Source organism: Gallinula chloropus, assembly GCF_964237585.1.
Source record: "Gallinula chloropus genome assembly, chromosome: 20".
Taxonomy (NCBI): Eukaryota; Metazoa; Chordata; class Aves; order Gruiformes; family Rallidae; genus Gallinula; species Gallinula chloropus.
The window spans coordinates 1,431,211-1,450,739 of record NC_140105.1 but is presented as its reverse complement, the minus strand read 5'-3'; the positions used below and the strand labels follow the sequence as shown (position 1 = coordinate 1,450,739).

At 45.3% G+C, this 19,529-nt stretch overlaps 1 protein-coding gene across 1 annotated transcript; it reads right to left on the bottom strand.

Moving 5' to 3' along the window:
- Positions 1–297: 297 nt before the first annotated feature.
- LOC311199299 (myosin-1B-like) lies at positions 298–18,326 on the bottom strand. The gene is made up of 38 exons (XM_084273372.1): positions 15,364–18,326; positions 15,132–15,275; positions 14,878–15,034; positions 14,258–14,285; positions 14,048–14,159; positions 13,862–13,954; positions 13,683–13,746; positions 13,502–13,600; positions 13,313–13,416; positions 13,088–13,226; positions 11,730–11,848; positions 11,480–11,629; positions 10,483–10,653; positions 9,806–10,126; positions 9,636–9,704; positions 8,442–8,529; positions 8,235–8,352; positions 7,859–7,982; positions 7,281–7,417; positions 6,935–7,190; positions 5,883–6,125; positions 5,619–5,795; positions 5,388–5,533; positions 5,210–5,300; positions 4,732–5,121; positions 4,370–4,496; positions 4,158–4,276; positions 3,669–3,865; positions 3,109–3,292; positions 2,857–3,022; positions 2,560–2,684; positions 2,066–2,374; positions 1,764–1,967; positions 1,414–1,539; positions 1,148–1,318; positions 951–1,055; positions 712–807; positions 298–582 (listed from the first exon to the last, which is right to left on the bottom strand). Exons 1-38 carry the CDS (start codon positions 15,568–15,570, stop codon positions 430–432), a joined length of 5,829 nt encoding a protein of 1,942 aa, XP_084129498.1. The 5' UTR covers positions 15,571–18,326; the 3' UTR covers positions 298–429.
- Between the last annotated feature and the right edge of the window lie 1,203 nt (positions 18,327–19,529).

The window sequence follows — 19,529 nt, the reverse complement described above, 5'->3', positions numbered from 1 at the left end:
AAAGGAAAAGGAAATAGGATCACCCTCTGCTGCCTCTCACATGGAAAGGAAGCTGTGCTGAAAGCACCATGGGAGAAGCCTAAAGACTGTGTGAGGGCAGGAACAGGGCAAGGAGCTCCTGGAGACAGAAGAGAGCACAGGCTGGGCTATCAGTTGTCTCCACAGGAACAGCCAGCCTCCACATTTGCAAGGCCTCAACCCAGAGTGTGCCTCAGCTTCTCCTTTTCCCCAGCCAGGAAAAGCAATGCACTATCCCAGGCCTGGTGAGGAAAAAAAGAGGCAGCACCGTTCATTGTGGGTTTGCAGAGCAATCTACAGGCTTTATTCTCTAGACATTGACAGGGTCACAAAGACACATTGCAGAAGAAAGCGACCAAGAGGATCACACTTTGTGCATCCCTCAGGTCACTTGGCTGCCTCATGACATCCTCACTCTTCCTCTTCTATCTTCCTATGAAACTCCCGGCTCTTTGCTCGCAGCTTGTTGACCTGGGACTCAGCAATGTCAGCCCGCTCCTCAGCTTCCTCCAGCTCGTGCTGGATCTTGCGGAACTTGGACAGGTTGACATTGGACAGCTCCTCCTGCGAGGGCAGAGGGAGTCAGTGGTGAGGAGCCCAGGGCAGGGGTTGCACCCCACCTGCACCTCAGACTTGGAAAAATGAAACCCACTTAGAAAGTGTTTCTTGCCCAACAGCCAGAGTGATACTTACAGCCTCCTCAGACTGCCTCTTGTAGGATTTCACCTTCATTTGCAGCTTGTCCACCAGGTCCTGGAGCCTCAGGATATTCTTCCTGTCTTCCTCAGACTAGAGTGGTTGGGAAGCAGGAAAGAGAATGAATTCCTGGTTTCCCAACACGTGACACTGACAATTCCCCTTGCAGATGTTGAGGGAAAGATTTGACTGGCTGGGAGAAAACTGTGTGAGCCCGAGGAGGCCTCCTGCCTCACCTGGTAGGTCAGCTCCTTCACCCTCCTCTCGTACTTGCGCACACCCTTCACGGCTTCAGCGCTGCGCTTCTGCTCAGCATCAACCTCCCCTTCCAGCTCCCGCACCTGCAATGAGAAGCCCAGTGTTGGAGCTTCCCTGCCTGGTGGCTACTCACGGGACGTGTTCACCCTCCTGCACAGACACCAGCCCTACTCACTCTGGCCTCCAGCTTCTGGATTTGCTTCTTGCCTCCCTTCAGGGCCAACTGCTCGGCCTCGTCCAGACGGTGCTGCAGGTCCTTCACCGTCTGGTCCAGGTTCTTCTTCATCCTCTCCAGGTGGGCGCTGGTGTCCTGCTCCTTCTTCAGCTCTTCAGCCATCATGGCTGCCTGGTGATAGGAAAGGGTCAAAGCAGTTTTGGGGCTGGAGGCTGTTTCGAGGAGAGTAAATCTACCACCAGCACTGAAAAGAGCCCCTAACTCACGTCTGTGATGGCCTTCTTGGCCTTCTCCTCAGCATTGCGGGCTTCCTGGATCGTATCCTCCATTTCACTCTGAATTTGGGCAATGTCTGTTTCCAGCTTCTTCTTGGTGTTGATCAAGCTGGTGTTCTGTGCAAAGAGAGATGGCAAGACTTGCATTCTCAGGCCTGCAATGCAATCCTAGAGCCTGAGACAAGTGGTAGCTTACAAAATGTGAGTGGTGGAATGGGCCCTCAGTGGGGCTTTCCTTGTGGTCAGCATAGAGACCACTGCCCTGCCCCACCCTCTGCTATCTAACAGCCCTTTGTGTTTGCTGAGTATCAACCCAACTGCTTGTGGCACCACACGGTTACCTGGGTATGGAGGAGCTGCACCCGCTCAGTGGCATCCAGCAGCTCCTGCTCAGCCAGTTTCCTCGACCGCTCCGTCTGCTCCAGGGCTGCCCGGAGCTCCTCAATTTCAGCCTGCAACAGGTTTGCTCTGCGTTCCACCATGGCCACCTGCTCCTTCAGGTCCTCTTGTGCCCTGAGAGCATCGTCCAAGTGTATCTGTGTGTCCTGTAAAAGAGACAAGAGAAATTACAAGTCAGCAGTGTGCCTGGGTGCAAGAAAAGGCAGGGGAGGCTTTTCTCTGTCTGTAGCTTTGGTGAGCAGACCTTGAGCACTCCCTGCGTGTTCCTCAGGTTCTTTTGTGCCTCTGCAGCCACACGGTTGGCATGGCTCAGCTGGATCTCCATTTCATTGAGGTCTCCTTCCATCTTCTTCTTCAGCCTCAGGGCTTCATTCCTGCTCCTGATCTCAGCATCAAGGCTGCTCTGTAGGGACTCCACAATTCTGAGGTGGTTCCTCTTCATCTGATCAATCTCTTCATCTTTCTCTGCGATCTTCCTGTCAATCTCAGACTTCACCTGGTTGAGCTCAAGCTGGAGGCGCAGGATCTTCCCCTCTTCATGTTCTAGGGAGGCCTGGACAAGCAGGCACAAACATTTGTCACACAGTTCAAGCTACTGATGACTTTCTAGGTAATTACAGAGTATTTCAGGAAATCTCATCTGGCTGCTCTCCCCAGCCAGAACAGAGAGGGGCACCCAGCCATATGTCCCTATTGCTCATCTTTTTTAGTGCAGACACAGTGATGATGGGTGTGTACCTCAGCCTCCTCCAGAGCAGCCTGGATTTCAGACTTCTCCTGCTCAATCTGCTTCTTGACTTTCTCCAGCTCATGAATCGCCTTTCCTCCCTCGGCAATCTGCTCCGTCAGGTCAGAAATCTCCTCTGTGGGAACCAAGAGCAAAGGCCCAGTCAGGCACAGAGCTGAATGGGGAGGGCCCTGTCACAACAAGGGCACAGGCCCCTCTGCCCACCTGCAGGCACAGAGCCCTCTGGAGCGCTGGGGGCTGCTGGGGAGCGAGAAAGCCCTGCCAGGAGCAGAGGGCCAGGGACTTACGCTGCAAGTTCTTGTTCTCTCGCTTCAGCGTCTCCAGGTGGTCCAAGGACTCCTCGTAGGCATTCTTCATCTTAAAGAGCTCCGTGCTGAGAGAGCGAGACTCCTTCTGGGAGGCTTCCAGCTCAGCCTGCGTTTCCTCATACTTCTGCTTCCACTCTGCCAGGATCTGAAGAGAAATGGGGCGTGAGCATGGATGTGGCAATGCGGAGGCCACGCTCTGCCCAGGAACCCCAAGGCTGCAGCCCTGAAGACCTTGTCAAAGTTCTTCTGCTTCTTATCCAGAGCTGCACAGGCAGCATTTGATCGCTCCACATCAATCATCAGGTCCTCCACTTCATTCTGCAGCCTCTGCTTTGTCTTTTCCAGGGAGGCACACTTGGCATTGACAGCTTCCACGTGCTCCTCTGCATCCTGCAGGCGCTGTGCCAGCTTCTTCCTGGAGGGTGGTAAACACAGCCCATTAGTGGTGATGGAAATGGATGTTGTTTTGTCATTTTCATCCCAGTGTGGAGGCACTTTGCATTATTTGGTCCCCATACACACAGTGAAGAGCCTATCCCAGGCAGTCTTGCCTTTTTCTTTCCCCAGTTCTAGCTATCACTCTGCCTTCTGCATAGACCACATTTTGCCTTTCACACGCACTCTCTCTCATGTAGCCTTTTTCTCTGTGCCTTTCCAAACCACACTCTTACGGTATTTATTTCTGTTTTATATAAATCTTCCTACTCAACCTACTAGTAGGCTTTCAAGCCCTCAGCATCTAAGTGGTCTCTTAGTAGGTTGTGCCAGCCTTTCCTCTCTTCCCAACCTACTTGGCCTCCTCCAGCTCCTCTGTGCGCTGAATGGCATCTGTCTCATATTTAGTTCTCCACTGGGCCACTTCGCTGTTGGCCTTGGACAGGGCACGCTGCATCTCGCTCTTGGCTTCCTGCTCCTCCTCATACTGCTCCCGGAGCAAGTCACAGTCGTGCCGAGCAGACTGCAAGCCATGGGCCAGGGCGTTCTTGGCCTGGTGGTAACATGATTGCAATAAGGAGTAGATATATCCTGGGAATTATTCTTTTACTGGCACTGGAATAGATCCCAAATATATATTGACTAACTGACAGCATAATAAAAACGAAAACCAAGGTCTTATGCAGTGCAAAAACTCAGAGTCCTGCACTAGCATGGCCTAGATTACATGACCTAATGTCATGTTTTGAACATTTGATTAGATCAGACTTTGAAGTCTTGAATACTGAATCAGAAAGAATATGATGTAAAATATTTATTCTATATAAAACATGAAATATCTTTACCTTTATCTCTTCCTCTAGTTGCCTCTTCAGTTCTTCAATTTGCTGTGTAAAAGCCTGTTTCCCTCTAGACAGCTGAGAAATTAAAGTATCTTTTTCCTCCGACTGGCGTGCATATTCACCTGGAGGAGTTTATAAATAAGAAAACACTTTAACACTGAAGAGAGTTATTTAGAGGGTTCTCCATTTCCAAACCAGTAACAGAAGTTCCATACCAGATTCTGTCTGCAGACGAGCTCTTTGAGCACTTAGATCACTGAGCATACGTTGATTCTGCTCATCCTTTGTTTTAAATTCATTCAGCTGGTCTTCCAGAGTGCGGCACATCTTCTCCAGGTTTGCCTAGGCGACAGTGAAACATAAGAAAATAGACTTAACTCAATTCTGCCTTAATTATAGCAGGAGAAACTACCCGAACGATGTAGTTTGCGTATTTGGGTACTACACATATGACCAGAGTCCTAGACATTAGATCCGGATAAAACAGCTCTATTATAAACTGCTAATAATTAAATATGGTAGGATTAAACATAAATATTACACTGTTTACAAATTACTAATAGAAGTACTTGTGTACCTTGGCTTTGGAGACAGACTCCATGTTACTGGCCAGGTCGTCAATCTCCATCTTCAGCTCACTCTTCTCCTTCTCCAGCTTCTGCTTCACTCGCTGCAGGTTGTCGATCTGCTCCCCAAGCTCAGCCGTGCTGTCCGCGTGCTTCTTGCGCAGGGCGGCAGCCGTGGCTTCGTGCTGCAGCGTGGCCTCTTCCAGGTCACGGCGCATCTTCTGGAACTCGGCCTCACGCTTCTTGTTCATCTCCACCTGAGCTGCTGTAGCTCCTCCTGCTTCTTCCAGGCGCTCGCTGATCTCCTCCAGCTCCCTGGAGAGGTCAGCACGATGCTTCTCCGCTTTTGCCCGAGAGGTTCGCTCTGCCTCAATTTCCTCCTCCAGTTCCTCGATCCGAGCCTGGGGAACAGCAGGGACCCTTCACACCCCTGCCCTCCTCCTGCCTGGCCTGAGACTGGGGGCAAGAGCAGAGGGCACACAGACTTGCCTGCAGCTCCTTGATCTTCTTCTGTAACTGGATGCCAAGAAGTTGCTCATCCTCGATTTTGCTCTGGATCTGGCTGATTTCAAAGTCTTTCCTTTGGGCAGAGCAAACCGTGTCAGAGCTCACAGGGAAAAGACAAGCCCACCAGCCCAGCACTCGCCTGCCCCACAGCCACACTTACTTCTTCAGTTTCTCATCCAGCTGCTGCTTATCATTCTCCAGATCCATTATGCTGTCTTGAGCCAGCTTCAGGTCCCCTTCGAGTTTCCTCTTTGCTCGCTCAAGGTCCATGCGCAGTTTCTTCTCTTGCTCCAGGGACCCTTCCAGCTAAACAGAACAAGACCCCCAGTGCTCGGCCAGCCAGGTCCAACTCCAGCCCTGTGCTGTTCTTGCTCTCTGCCTGTGCACTTACATCGTCCACTTGCTGCTCCAGCTTGGTTTTAGCTTTGGTCAGCGTATTGACTTTGTCCTCTTCTGCCTGCAGGTCGTCCAGTGTCTGCTGATGGGCCTCTTGGAGAGCTTTCTTCTCTTTGGTCAGCTTCACGATGGTCTCGTCCAGAGCTGCCATCTCCTCTGTCAGGTTTTTCACCTTTGAGTGGAACAGAACAAGTGCAGATCAAAAATGCTGTTTAGAACTTTATGCTCTGGAGCGAGAGTGACATCTTCTGCACTGTACCTTGTTCTCGGTGGCATGTTTCTCCTTCTCCACTTTGGCCAGAGTTAACTCGAGGTCATCGATATCTTTCTTCAGCTCTGAACATTCATCCTCCAGTTTTCTCTTCTTGGCTGTCAGCTCAGCATTAATTTCCTCCTCATCCTCAGCCCTTTCAGTCACTTCTTTAACCTTGGCTTCCAGCTGGATTTTGGTTTTGATGAGCTGGTCACATCTCTCCTCAGCATCGGCCAAAGCATCAGCTTCCTGGTGGGATAACACCATTTTAAGGCATTTATTCTTGAGTTGCTTACTTTCATAATTTAGAGTCCTAGATAGCAATTTTTAGTCAAAAATTTGGTTTATGATCCAACAGAATGAAATACAAAGTAGAATTGATTTTATTTTTTTGGTTTTAAACCAGACAGTTTTTAAACCCAAAATCAAATACAATTCTTTTCAATCTGCAGGAATACCTCTATATTTCCATGTTTGTGCAAGTTATACAATCCAATATTATTCCATAATGTCAAACATTAGAACAAAGTACATTGATTTTAATTTAGTTATAGGAGTATCTCCCATGTTTATGAAGAGCTGAGTGAGTGACAGGGATAATGGTTTTAAACTTGAAAAGGGGAGATCTAAGTTGGATATTAGGGAAAAAGTTCTTCAATATGAAGGTTATAGATCACTGGAACTGGTTGTCCAGAGAGGTGGTGGAGGCCCCATCCCTGGAGATATTCAAGGTCGGGCTTGATGGGCCTCTGAGCAGCCTGATCTAGTAAAGATGTCCCTGCTCCCTGCAAGGGGGGTGGACTAGATGACTTTCAAAGGTACCCTCCAACCTAACACATTCTATGAGTCTGTGATTATTGAGAAAAGTCTTACCCACCTTGACTGCAGCCACCTGACAGTTGTTATTGAAGCTAGTTATGGTTTTAATAGTACCACTTAACAAAATGCAATTTAATTTGATTGAATCATAGTTCCTATGTGCTGTTTGAAAAGGTAATTGGAAATATCAACACGATCATCACAGTTCAGTTAGAATGAGAGACACTGGTGGTACTTACAGCCTGCACTTGGAGCTGCAGATCATTTTTCTCCTGCACCAGTTTCACCATTTTCTCCTCCAGCTCCTTCCTCTTTGCCTCAGACTTTGCAAGCTCTTCCTTGGTTTTCTCAAACTCCTGTTTCATGTTGGCCATCTCCTTCTCAGACTCTGCACTCTTCAGCAAGGGCTTGATCTTGAAGAACAGCTTCATCCAGGGCCAGTGCTTGACATTCATGAATGCACGAATGTTGTACTGGATGCAGAAGATGGACTCCCTGAAAGGTAAGTCAAAATAATGTTACCTCTTTAGATCCTGATGACACAGTAAGCCAAATACAGTGAACCTAATATGAAGAAATGCCTACCTCCTCTCCACCATTTTCTGGTATGCCACTCTACTCAGGTAGCCCCTGCACCTGGCCTGGGTGCGGGTGATGAGCTGTGCCAGCTTCTCATCTCTCATCTCTTCCAAAAGGCCTATCAGCCCAGCTTTGAAGAACACCTGAGGTAAGAACAGGAAGGTATGTGCAGTATATGTGCTAGTTTTTCTGTGTAGCCTGGTACCCTGCCCTCCCATGGCAGATAATATGGGAAGTTAAGATAAGGAGCAAAAGCACAAAGAACATATGTACTGATAAACCATCTTTTATATCCCCAAGCTTCCAATTATCAGCAATTGAGGCAATATTATATCCAGGCTTTTTGCCTTTGTTTTTATGAACACGTGATTTTTTTAGCCTACATTTTTGTTTTAAATGAGGATCCCTTGGTTAACCCTTGGTCAAATCATACTATGACAATGACTATCAGTTATATTTGAAGGCTGAGTCAGTAAGTACTTAGACTTCTTAAATACACTATTTATCATTTCACATACTGTCTGGAGAATCTCAAACCATGGAAACCAAAACCACATAGTACTCGAAACAAACATTTCTTGTACCTTGGTGTGTCCAAATTTGTACTGAGTGTGGTCTATATCAATTGATCCAAGAAGTTTCTCACAGGCCTTCTTGCTGTCAATGAACTGCCCCTCTGGGATGGCACTGGCATTTAATACTTTGTATCTAGGGGAAAAAATGTAAAGACTTGCACTGGACTCAGTGATCAATCTCAAGGGTCTTTTCCAACCTAAATGAATCTATCATTATAAAGAGGTCTGTTGTTGAGACCAATTGGCTGGTACGCTGCAAGAGAGCCTAAGAACTCTTGAGAGCATGTCAGCACTGCTAAATATAAACTTTAGATAATGCTCTAGTCACTAGTGAAACAAATTTCACAAGCTTCTCAGGATAGATAAAACGATTCAGTAGTCTGACCTCTGTTTAAAATCTGCATACAGGACTCTGTTGGGAAATCCTTTCCTGCAAATTCTGATCCCTTCCAGCACACCGTTGCAGCGCAGCTGATGAAGCACCAGTTCATGCTCCATGGCACCTAGAAATTCAGAGTACAAATATATGCTATATTCTGTAATGGAGAAGACCTGCACTATACTGAAGACCTTCTATATGTGTGTCTCTTACCAGGTGTTTTTGTTTCATTAGGGATGATGCAGCGCACGAAGTGGGGGTGAGTGCTGCGTAGATTGGTCATCAGCTTGTTTAAATTCTCCTAGGAGAGTCAGTAACAACAGTTTATATTAGCAAATGTAATTTTACTATAAGCATCAAGCCCTCTGAAGTGAGAGAATGGGATAGGAGACTAAAATTAGCTTGCAGAATCCTGAACTGAAGCCCCCTGCACCAGTTTTTCTGACTTTCCACGAATCTTTCTGTTATTAGCTTAATACCTACAATTTTTAAGATTAATCTGTAGGAAATATCATAATCTTAAACACACAGTGTTAACGAATTTCACTGACTCTAGTGGAATGTCTTCATTAGAAACTATATCCATCTTTCATTGTGTGTACCTAGAGTTAAACTGACACCTCTACCACAGTAGGTATTTAAGATGGGTTATGGAGCACAGCACATGGAACCTTGATCCAAGTTTCTTTTTCCCCAGTAAAAGAAAAAGGAACAATGGTGGCAAGGTGAGTTTTAGATGTCTAGATTATACCTTCTAAGGTAAGATGAGAATAATGTCATGTGATTCCAGCCTTGTTTTGTAATTAATATTTGTATACTATTTATAAAGAATTATTTCCTGTAATTAGTGGAGGGGAGCAGGTATCTCCAGAAGACACCTTAAAATATGTAAATTAAGCAGCCAAAACATTAAGATGTCACAGCACTCACATATCTAAACAAGGGGGATAGTGGAAACAAGTTTGAAAACACAACCAAATTGCTCCCAAAAGGAAAATAATATTTCTCCTATAACATTGCCTCTTAAAGCCTTATGACCTCTAAACATGGGCTTATTGCATAATGAAAAGGCAGTGAAACATTCTGCAGCCAGAGATGGGCATCTGAAGGTCTATTTATATATTATCTAATATATAAACTTGGTCTATTTATATATTATCTAACATAGAAGATTAGAAGTTTTTTGGATGACATTCTTCCATGTGGAAACATTATCTGGGGACAAGTGAAAAGCCATGCACTCAGTGGAATACAGAATGAATAGATTACAGTGGATTTACCCCTAGGAAAATAGGGCACAAGAACTTCAGGGTCTTTTGATACAACTAAGCCAAAAAAAAGATGAGTCATTTCAAATGTTGGGTTTACTCCTACTCTTAGAAAGAAATAGTGAACTCTCTGCTGTACCCGGAAAAGAGCTGAGACTGTCTGGAAAGAAGAACCCTTCTTCTTGCCTCCTTTCTTGCCAGAACTAGCCTCTGAAAAATTGAAAAAAAATAAAGCAGGTTTTAGTTTTTTGCTTTTGCCTTACACGATCCTTTTTTTGTAAGCTCCTCATCAGTGAAAATATGGAATACATAGAACCAACCTGCTTCTGCTCCACCATAGTTGGCAAAGAGTAAGGCCAATGTTTTCAGGGATGATTTCTGGTACAACCCAATGACAGTTTCATTCAGGGGGTCCTTGTTCTTCTCCAGCCAGCCAGTGATGTTGTAGTCCACTGTCCCAGCATAGTGTATCAGGGAGAAGTGGGCCTCAACCTTCCCTTTAGTAGGCTTGGGCTTCTGGAAGTTGCTGGACTTGCCCAGATGCTGGTCATAGAGCTTGTTCTTGAAAGAGGTGTCAGTTGCCTTGGGGAACATGCACTCCTCTTCCAGGATGGAGAAGATGCCCATGGGCTGGCAGAAATGCACAAGGGAAACAGTAATTTAGTTTTCAGGGTGATAACAGCTTTTACCTAAGCAAAATAGTGGAACACAGACTGAGATACACATCAGAAAAATTTTCTGCTACAAAATGAGTTTAACCATATTGATACTTAAATTTTCTAACACCAAATGAATTGTAAAGATTAATGGCCATTTGTTTAGTTTATTTTGAGGATGCACTCTATAAAATCAGAGCACAGCAAGGTATTCTGAATGTTAAAAGATGAAAATTTGGACATGAACACAAAAGATTCTTCTGAAAAATGAGACCAAGTGATTATGGAATATTGATGTATGTATGTAACGCATTTTAACAGGAAAGATACCTTCTCAATGAGTTCGATGCAGGCAGCCAGGTCCATCCCAAAGTCAATGAATGTCCATTCAATTCCCTCCTTCTTGTACTCCTCCTGCTCCAGCACGAACATGTGGTGGTTGAAGAACTGTTGCAGTTTCTCATTGGTGAAGTTGATGCACAGCTGCTCAAAGCTGTTGAACTGGGAATAAGAAATACCCATATTTGCAAGATAGAACAATAAATTCAAAACCTCATCTTTTTAAAATAAGGGCTGAATTATCTTGGCCTCTTTGTCAAGTCTGTGCATTTCTTCAGTCTGCTTTCTATCTAAGGAGTGAAAAAAATAAATGCATCATATTGGTTGCACAAAAGGATTTTTTTAATTGATAAAATCATAAACATACAATATATTTCCTGTATAATCTGAGACCAAATTACAATGAGGAAAAAACCTCAAGTTGTAGCCTATCATGATATAGATGTTTTTATACTGCCTTGTCCTTGATCATTTAAACCAGTAAATTTTTCTCTTTGCACCATTCAGTACTTTTGAGTCTGCACATCTTGAAATAATACAAGTGCTTTGAAAAGTCTTTTTTTACTAGGTTGTTCAGCCTAGAGAAGAGAAGGCCCTAGGGAGACCTTACAGCAGCCTTCCAGTATCTGAAGGGGACCTACGAGAAAGCTGGGGAGGGACTTTTTAGTCGGGCTAATAGGGATAGCACAAGGGGGAATAGTTTTAAATTGGAAGGGGGTAGATTTAGATTGGAAATTAGGAATAAATTCTTCACTACAAGGGTGGTGAGGCACTGAAACAGGTTGCCCAGGGACGTGCTGGATGTCCCCTCCCTGGAGGTGTTCATGGCCGGGTTGGACAGGGCCTTGAGCAGCCTGGTCTAGTGAGGGTGTCCCTAACCATGGCAGGGGGGTTGGAACTTGATGGTCTTTGAGATCCCTTCCGTCCCTAACCATTTTATGATCCTATGTCACTTCCAAATAGCTCATACCAAATCTTTGTTACTTACATCAAAGATCTCAAAGCCAGCAATGTCCAGGACACCAATGAAGTACTGTCTGGGCTGCTTCGTATCCAGCTGCTGGTTGATACGAACGACCATCCACAGGAACATCCTCTCATAGACAGCCTTTGCCAGGGCACCTACAGCATTGTGCACCTATAAGAAAAATTAATGCCTGGAGTTACAATCCAGAGCAGAGGAGAATCAAAAGAATATTAATTCAAAACACAGTCCCAGGTTGCCACATCTTTATTACCTGCTGCGCAGTTTGACCCTTGGTCACATACTCATTCCCAACCTTGACTCTGGGGTAGCAGAGAGCCTTGAGCATGTCAGCTGAATTCAGACCCATCAGGTAGGCAGCCTTGTCAGCAACTAAAAAGACCGAAAAACGGGGAAGAATTTAGTGTCACAGACTTCAAATCCTAGAGTATTCTCTATAGGCTGCAGGGTTCAGATTTCTATTCTCTGAAATCTTTTTTATAGACTGTCATATCTGCAATCTTGGTAACAACAGAGTCATCATTACCCATATTGAGCTTTTCAAAAAGAATTTATGTTCAAAAATCTTCATTGAAGCATGTAGAGAATAATGATTCGTGATACAAAATTGAAAGCTGCAGCTTGCCACTCTGAATCTTTGTAGAGCACGCTCAGGAGCTGCAGTGACAATGGCCAACTACTGATCTATATACCTAGAATCATGAACTACCATGTTGGAAGGGACCTCAGGGGTTATCAGGTCCAGCCTTCCTTGACAAAAGGTCTGTCTAGACAAAAGCAACACTCTAGAGAAGATGGCCCAGCACCCATCCACAAAAAATCTTGACAGCGTCCCATGCTGGGCAATCCACCATTCCCCTGAGGAAACTGTTCCAATGGCTGGTTGTTCTCATTGTGAAAAACTTCCTTCTAATCACAATTTCCCCACAGGTGACTTGTACCTTTTACCTTTTGTCTTTTCCATGTGACTCCTTATAAAAAGGGAACTTCCATTTCCTTTGTAGCCATGCTGTAAGTACTGGAACATGGTGATGAGGTCACCCCTCAGCCTTCTTTGCTCAAGGCTGAACAAAAACACTCTCTCAGCCTTTCCTCTTCCGACACTCTTCCCAATCCTTTGATCATCCAGGTGTCCTTTCTCTGGACCCAATCTAGTCTGTCCACATCTTTTTGTGTAGTAAGGACCGAAACAGAACAGAGTATTCCAGATGTGGCTTGACGAGTGCTGAGTAGAGCACTACTCATCAGGTGACCAAAACCACCCAATATTTTGGGTGGAACACAAGAGAAGATATCTCTGTTCTCTTTCATCTCCAGAATATACAACCCTTTTAAAGCTTTGGTTTCTGATGTTCAGTAAAACTCACTATGTTTCATCCTTTACTGCTGATATCCTGGAAGTGTTAATGGTGAGTTTAAACTATTAATTGCTCATAGCACAAGACACACAAATCCTGAGATCAGGGAAATTTACCTACTGAGAAAAGGACAAGGGACAGAGTTTTTCTGGTTTACTGTTTTCCTTGGATTGCTAAAGTCTACATACAGTTTTTGCTACCTTCTATATCCACAGTGGCCTACAAAAGGGTAAGCTATTGAGTGGGATAATACCTTCCGTGCCATCTGGCTCTGCCTGCTCCTCTCTTGGTTTCTGCTTGAACTTCAAGTTCCCATAGTGCATGACAGCCCCTGTCAGCTTGTAGATGGCTGTCTTCTCATCGGGAGTGAAGCCCAGGATGTCAATGGCACTCTGGTAATACAAACAGCAAAGTTAAGTATTTGCATGTTGTGTGAAGTATGACCTGTGCCTGTTGAACTTATTTTTAAATGACTTACATCTGTAGCCATCAGCTCCTCCTTGTCATCAATGCTGGGAACAGTGATCTCACCCTGACTCACAAAAGGGTAGTCATAAGGGTTGGTGGTAATGAGAAGCATTTCTGAAAACAAATGGGTTAATTTTTGTTAATATAGTTAAATGGTATTCAGTGATCTTCCTCCAAAAAACTCAGTGATGTCTCGTACCAATTAGCTCCGGCTTCTTGTTGGATGTGACCTGATAGAATATGTGGTAGCTTCTTTCTGCCTTCAGCTGGAAAGTGACTCTGGACTTTTCCAGCAGATCTGGCAAGGAAGGTGGAACAGAGTTAGCACAGGAATTGGGGAGGGTTAGAAGGAATGTGATCAGGCCAGGAGGGTCTCTTACATGTTTCAATGTCAGCAGAAGCCAGTTTGCCTGTGGCACCAAAGTGGATTCTGATGAATTTGCCCTGTTAAAGGGAAAAGGAAGAATTTCTGCCTAAATGCATCTCCTTATGTGAGAACAACAGTAGCCCATCACTACTGTTATAACAAGGATGGATTTTGCCCAAAGCATAAACTTACAAAGCGTGAGGAGTTGTCATTCCTCACAGTTTTGGCGTTTCCAAAGGCCTCCAGCAGTGGGTTGGCGCTGATGATTTGATCCTCAAGCGTTCCCTGCAGGATGGTAATTATTGCTGGTTATCCTTTCCAAAAATCATCTCAGGACCAGACAAGAGCACTGATTCAAGCCAGCACCTACTGATTTACCTGCATTTTGCCTGACTGCTCCTCTTTCTTCTTCTCCCCACTGGCTGCAATTGTTGCAAAGTACTGGATGACACGCTTGGTGTTCACAGTCTTCCCTGCACCGGATTCTCCACTGTCAGATAAAAGAGAGAAGCAGAGAGCAGGTGGTCACCCAGGAGGCCACCTGGCAGCAGGCAGCCCCTCAGGGACCCAAACAGGGGGTGTACATACGTGATGAGGATCGACTGGTTCTCGCGATCTGAGAACGAAGCAGAATGAGATACAGTGTTAGCATTTGATCTGGGTAACATTGATCTGAATGTGAATCAAAGCTGTAAATGGAAGCTGTGGCTTCTTCAGAAAGTCCAGGACTATATGATTCCCTTTGAGGTCCTAGCTGTAGTAAGTATAAGCCAAAATACATGTATAGAGCTCCCAGAGGCTGAATCAAGTTCTTCTTCACACAGTTCTTATAAAGAAATCTAATCAAACTTCCCATCTTTGTCCAAAAGAATGAGTTACATGGAATAATCTACTAACATTAATATTTTCTATGTTATTTTATCCATATAAATATTAGCATGAATAATATTCTTTCGTGTCGGTGAAAACAAGTAGTCAACTGAGTCAAATACTTTTTCTGCAGTGGGAGGTTGTAGAACTTTGTCCAATATACTGCAAATACTACATAACAATGAGCCCATGCTTGCCTCATGGTCTGTTCCCTGCATGACTCAATCCAATTCTCACTCAAACAGCTCTGTGGTGTTTTTAGCTGGCTTGTCACATGCTCCAGTGAGATCAGCATGGCTTTTCGGTTTAGACTGTTGTGACAGAGGTCAAGCACTCACCAGTCAGCATGAACTGATAGGCGTTGTCAGAGATGGAGAAGATGTGTGGAGGGGCCTCCTGGCGCTTCTTGCCTCGGTAGGCCAACACCACCTCTGGGTTGTACACCGGCAGCCACTTGTAGGGGTTGACAGTGACACAGAAGAGCCCCGAGTAGGTCTGCGAGGAAGGGAGACAGCACGTTGGCTTCCACTTAGCCTGGCAGAGCAGCTCCTGCTGGCTGCCTTCCTCTGGGCAGACTGCTGCTGGCACTTACGTAGATCATCCATGCTGCGTAACGCTCTTTGAGGTTGTACAGCACAGCGGGCTCGTGGAGGTGGGTCATCATGGCCATGTCCTCGATTTTATCGTACTTGGGAGGGTTCATGGCGAAGACCTGATCGTCCTTCACCGTCAGGGTCTGCCGGGGAAACAGAAGGTCCATGTATGTCAGCTAAAAGCTCCAAATCAGAATCAAATGCTGTCCTTCAGCCTTGTTTTTCACTCACCTCTCCAGCTTCAGTCTTGACAGTGACCTTCCCTGTTTCCCTGCTCTGGATTGTCCCTTTCACAAAGGATTCTTTGGGATGGGCCACAAAGACAGATGACTTGGCATCGAAAGGCTTGTTCTGGGCTGCAATTCTCTCCTTCTCTGACTTTCGAAGGTAGGGAGCTGCCTCCCCAAAGACAGCCATCTCAGCATCTGCAGAGGCCATGGCTGCACTTCACTGAAGGTAGGTCAGCAGAGGAATCTAATGGGGAGGAACAACATGGTCCGAATCATTTAAATGTATTCTGTAAGTTTGGGAAAAATTTTATATCCCATGCCTTGCTTTCTCCTCATACTCTAGTACTTGGAACATCTAACAGAACCATCTAGACAATTTTTAGGTCAACCTAGAAAACCAGAGCTTTTCATTGACGTGGTCGATGTCTTCAAATCAAGACAGATTTGGAGAACAACATCTGATGACCTTTCAGAATGATTTGGTGCTTTAAGAATTCTCTGTAAGATAAGAGTTAATTTGCTGAGCAAGTTTCACTAAGACATCACTACTGGGAATGGAAATACAATTATCACATTTGTTACAAGGATGATCAGTGAAATAACATTTCTGAAAAGCTATTTTAGGTGACCTACAGTCTTGGAAAACATTGAACCTCTGGGACCTTTTCCTATTCTGCAGTAACTTAATTTGTTGTACGCATTTGCTGGCCATCAGTACAATACATAAATAATTCCAGCCCCAGAGTTCTGAATTGGGTGGAATAAAATTCAAGCTTTGAAACTGGAGTTGACAAGCCTCTATTAAGATCCCAAATAAACACAGGGGAGAAAAAAATCTAGAAACGGGTGAGTTCTCAACACTTTAAAAATATGAGTATTTTTTCAGATGCTTTATTCAACATAGAGGTAGCTAAATTTAGCCAAATGCACTTGAAAATTCTCTAACTACATTAGTTAAATTTATCCCCTGTTTATTGTTAATAAATATATTTTTGTCTGGAGTAAGAAAATGGGTATCTAAGAGTCTCTGGCACTTTACAGAAGTCTGTATTCTCAGGTGGTTTATTAATTCATACATTCTTAGGTAGAGTGCAGAATTTTGCACTTTCTCCTGCTGTGCTCATCTTGGTCCAGTTCTGCCATAGCAAGGATGGGAAGCCAGCACACCTTGATCCCTGTTAGGTCAGCTAAGTAGAAGAATGTCCCCATGGGGGATTTCTGGTTTTCCATCAGTGGTCAGAGACTTCAAACACAGCTGCTTGAAAATCTTTGAAACCCCACCTCCTTCTACTGGAATCACACTGGGTTTGAATATAGAGTGAAACAGTGCCCACTCCAGAAATCCCACCCAAAAGGATCCCTCTCTGCCCTGTAAAGAATGGGTAAATCAGGGTCTTACCTCTCGTGACACCAGGTGGGTGGCTTGCTGGCTGGCAGCTGGCGAGAGCTGTAAGACACAAGTGGCAGATCCCTACTTGCTGCTGCACAAAAATCCAGGGTGAAAATATGCAGGTACCTTGAAAGCAGATTTAAAACCTGAGCTGAGAAATGGAGTCCCCTCCCAGAGGAGGCAGCAGGAATGCTGTGACACACACGGGCACCATCCTCTCCCTGCAAGCCTGCGGACCCCATACACTCACCTTAAAGCTTTCCGTGGAGACAGGACAGTCTTGTCCCAGGGACATTTTATACGATCTCGGCTGCAGATGCTGCAGATGCCTCCTCTTTCTTCGGGCAAAACATTTTTGGCAAACCTTCTTTGGTAAAGCATTGTCTGGCAAACTGAACTAAGGGCATAATTGTCATTTGACATGACTAGATATAATTAGAAAATTTTGATGTCTTACTGACTATAGGAATACATCTCCTATAAACAATCTGACAAGGGTGTTAAGGAGGGAATCTGGACTAGTCAAGGCACTTAGAGAACTTGGATGCAGGACTTATGGATTCTATTGCTGGCTTTCCCACCGACTCACTGTATGACCCAGGGTGGATTGCTTGGTATGTCTGCACCACAGATATCCCAGCTGTACAATGGGGATAAAACAGGATGTTCAAAGATAAATTAGCATTATTAGAAACTTTTGGCAGTTGTGATGGTAAAATCCTTAAAGCAGAAGTGCAGATGTTTAACAGTTCATGAGGGTTACGGGCACAATAGGATGGACAGCCAAACACCACAGCACTGAGATGCTGAGTTCTACCTCAGCTTGTTGGCTGGTGCCTCTGATAGAGATGTGAAGCAGTTTCAGAGATATCAGGAAGAAAGTGAGCATGCACACACAGAGGCATGTGCATGTGTACACACTCCAGATTGCAAATAAGTGGTGATTCTCCAAGAAATACTGTTGTGACCTTGTACACAACCTTGTTCTATGGGCAGGGTTATACCTGATGAGACTTCTGATCTGCAGGACAGTGACAATGAGCAAGAGATGCTCCCTTCTTTAGCTGCCAACCTCTTAGCTTATCCAGGTGTTTCCATGTCTATTAACCTAGGAAAAATAACTGATCTAGGAATGTCCCCCACAGGTTTTTCTCCTACCTCCTCTAGTCAACCGTACCTATACAAATAATTGGGTATATGCCCAAAACCATCACCTCAGCATTCAGTCCCAGATGCTCAGTCCAGCACTTCCATTTCATCCCAAGTATCTTGCACACTTACACATTTTCGCAGTTCAAAAAGCACAGTGATACATTTACTATGGCATTGGGGGTGGCAGGCACGACGGCACAATGCTGAAAGGATGTGGAGAGGTGTGGTATATTGAAAGGCACAGACTCCAATTGTGGTACTTTCCTGCTTTTTCTCTGGCTTTTGCAGCTTCTCCCCAACAAGCAGAACTGTTTCCTTTCCAGGGCTGCTTTTCCACTCCCCGCATTTCCCCCTTCTGTATTTACATTAAAAAAAAAACTTGTTTCAAAGCCCTCACTATTAAACCTTGTATACATCTTAGCAAACACACACTGGAATGAAAACAAAAACAAACATTCTAATCCGATCTGCAATGGTTGGCGCAGCCACCCCACATCCCTGCAAAAAACCCTCCATCACTTCGTCAATACTTTTGTGAATTGACTCTTAATGCACAATAGAGTCCATCAAAATCCTGACAACTGTGACATTGGTGCAGTCATCATCATGCAGGTGATAACGGTGGGTGCCACACAGAGGGCTTGATCCATCCTGTTGGCACCCATCTTGGGCCAGAGCCTGTGGAAAGACAAGCACACCCCTGCCCCATGTTATTAGAGGGAAAGGGCCTTCCCTCTGATTTGTTTGTAAATATTTTATCGTCACTAAAGCTTTATTGTTAATTTAAAGCTTTATTATTCATTTCAAGATGGGTTTGCAAGTTAAAATGACGCTGTATAGGAGGCCCATCTTCCGTCCATCAGTAAACACAGCGTTAGGCCTCAGTTATGGGAGTAACAGTCAATTGTGAGGTAGGCAATAGTCAAAGCGAGTTTAAAGATTGTGCCTTGGAAATGAATACTGATCTGTCCTGTATAATCAGCCAATGCACACTGAAAAACAGACTGGTGAGTTCAAAAGGCCAATTGTTTTGTATCAAGGGGCAAATAAATCATTTCTGGCTCTGTACCGTGCGAATCCAACAAGCTCTCCCTCCCCTTCTGAATGACCATGGCTCTCACTTCAATAGCCGTGGTAACTGTCTTTCCAAAACTATGGGGTAGGAAAATCCATCCTAAAGCAATTAACGAGTTTGTATCCTGTGGGAGAGTGAGGAATGCCCGTGACGTGTTTCTCTCCCCACTGCTGTAAGCAACATCGGTGGTTTATGTGCTACACAACCTGGGCCATCATCTGGGTTGATGGTTTGTGGAACTCCCCATTAATAATGCCGCCATTCCGTGACACAAAGGCCGCTCTTTCTCCTGAGGCGGCCTCGCCCAGCCCGTCGGCAGCAGCTCCCTGAGGCGGCCGCCCCGGGAGGTGGCTGCTTGTCACAGCGCAGTCCCGCCCCACGCACCACACGGGGTTTCCCGCCAAAAGTAACGGCTGCCGTTCCTGTCAGGTCTGGACCGACACTGATGTGCCCAAGGCTGCCCTCAGTGGCAGCGCGGGCACACACCCGGCCCTCCGCCTTGATCCGCATTGGTCTGAGGGCAGTTCGTTCGGGAATGCCCGCACTGAGC

What these genes read in the sequence shown, in the direction of transcription:
- LOC311199299 (XM_084273372.1), bottom strand. Translation starts at nt 15,570, where the DNA reads ATGGCCTCTGCAGATGCTGAGATGGCTGTCTTTGGGGAGGCAGCTCCC. An exon ending in AGAGCCAGATGGCACGGAAG is followed by an intron (nt 11,849 to 13,087) that starts GTATTATCCCAC and finishes CGGTCTTTTTAG; the next exon opens with TTGCTGACAAGGCTGCCTAC. An exon ending in ACAAATTTGGACACACCAAG is followed by an intron (nt 7,418 to 7,858) that starts GTACAAGAAATG and finishes TTCTTACCTCAG; the next exon opens with GTGTTCTTCAAAGCTGGGCT.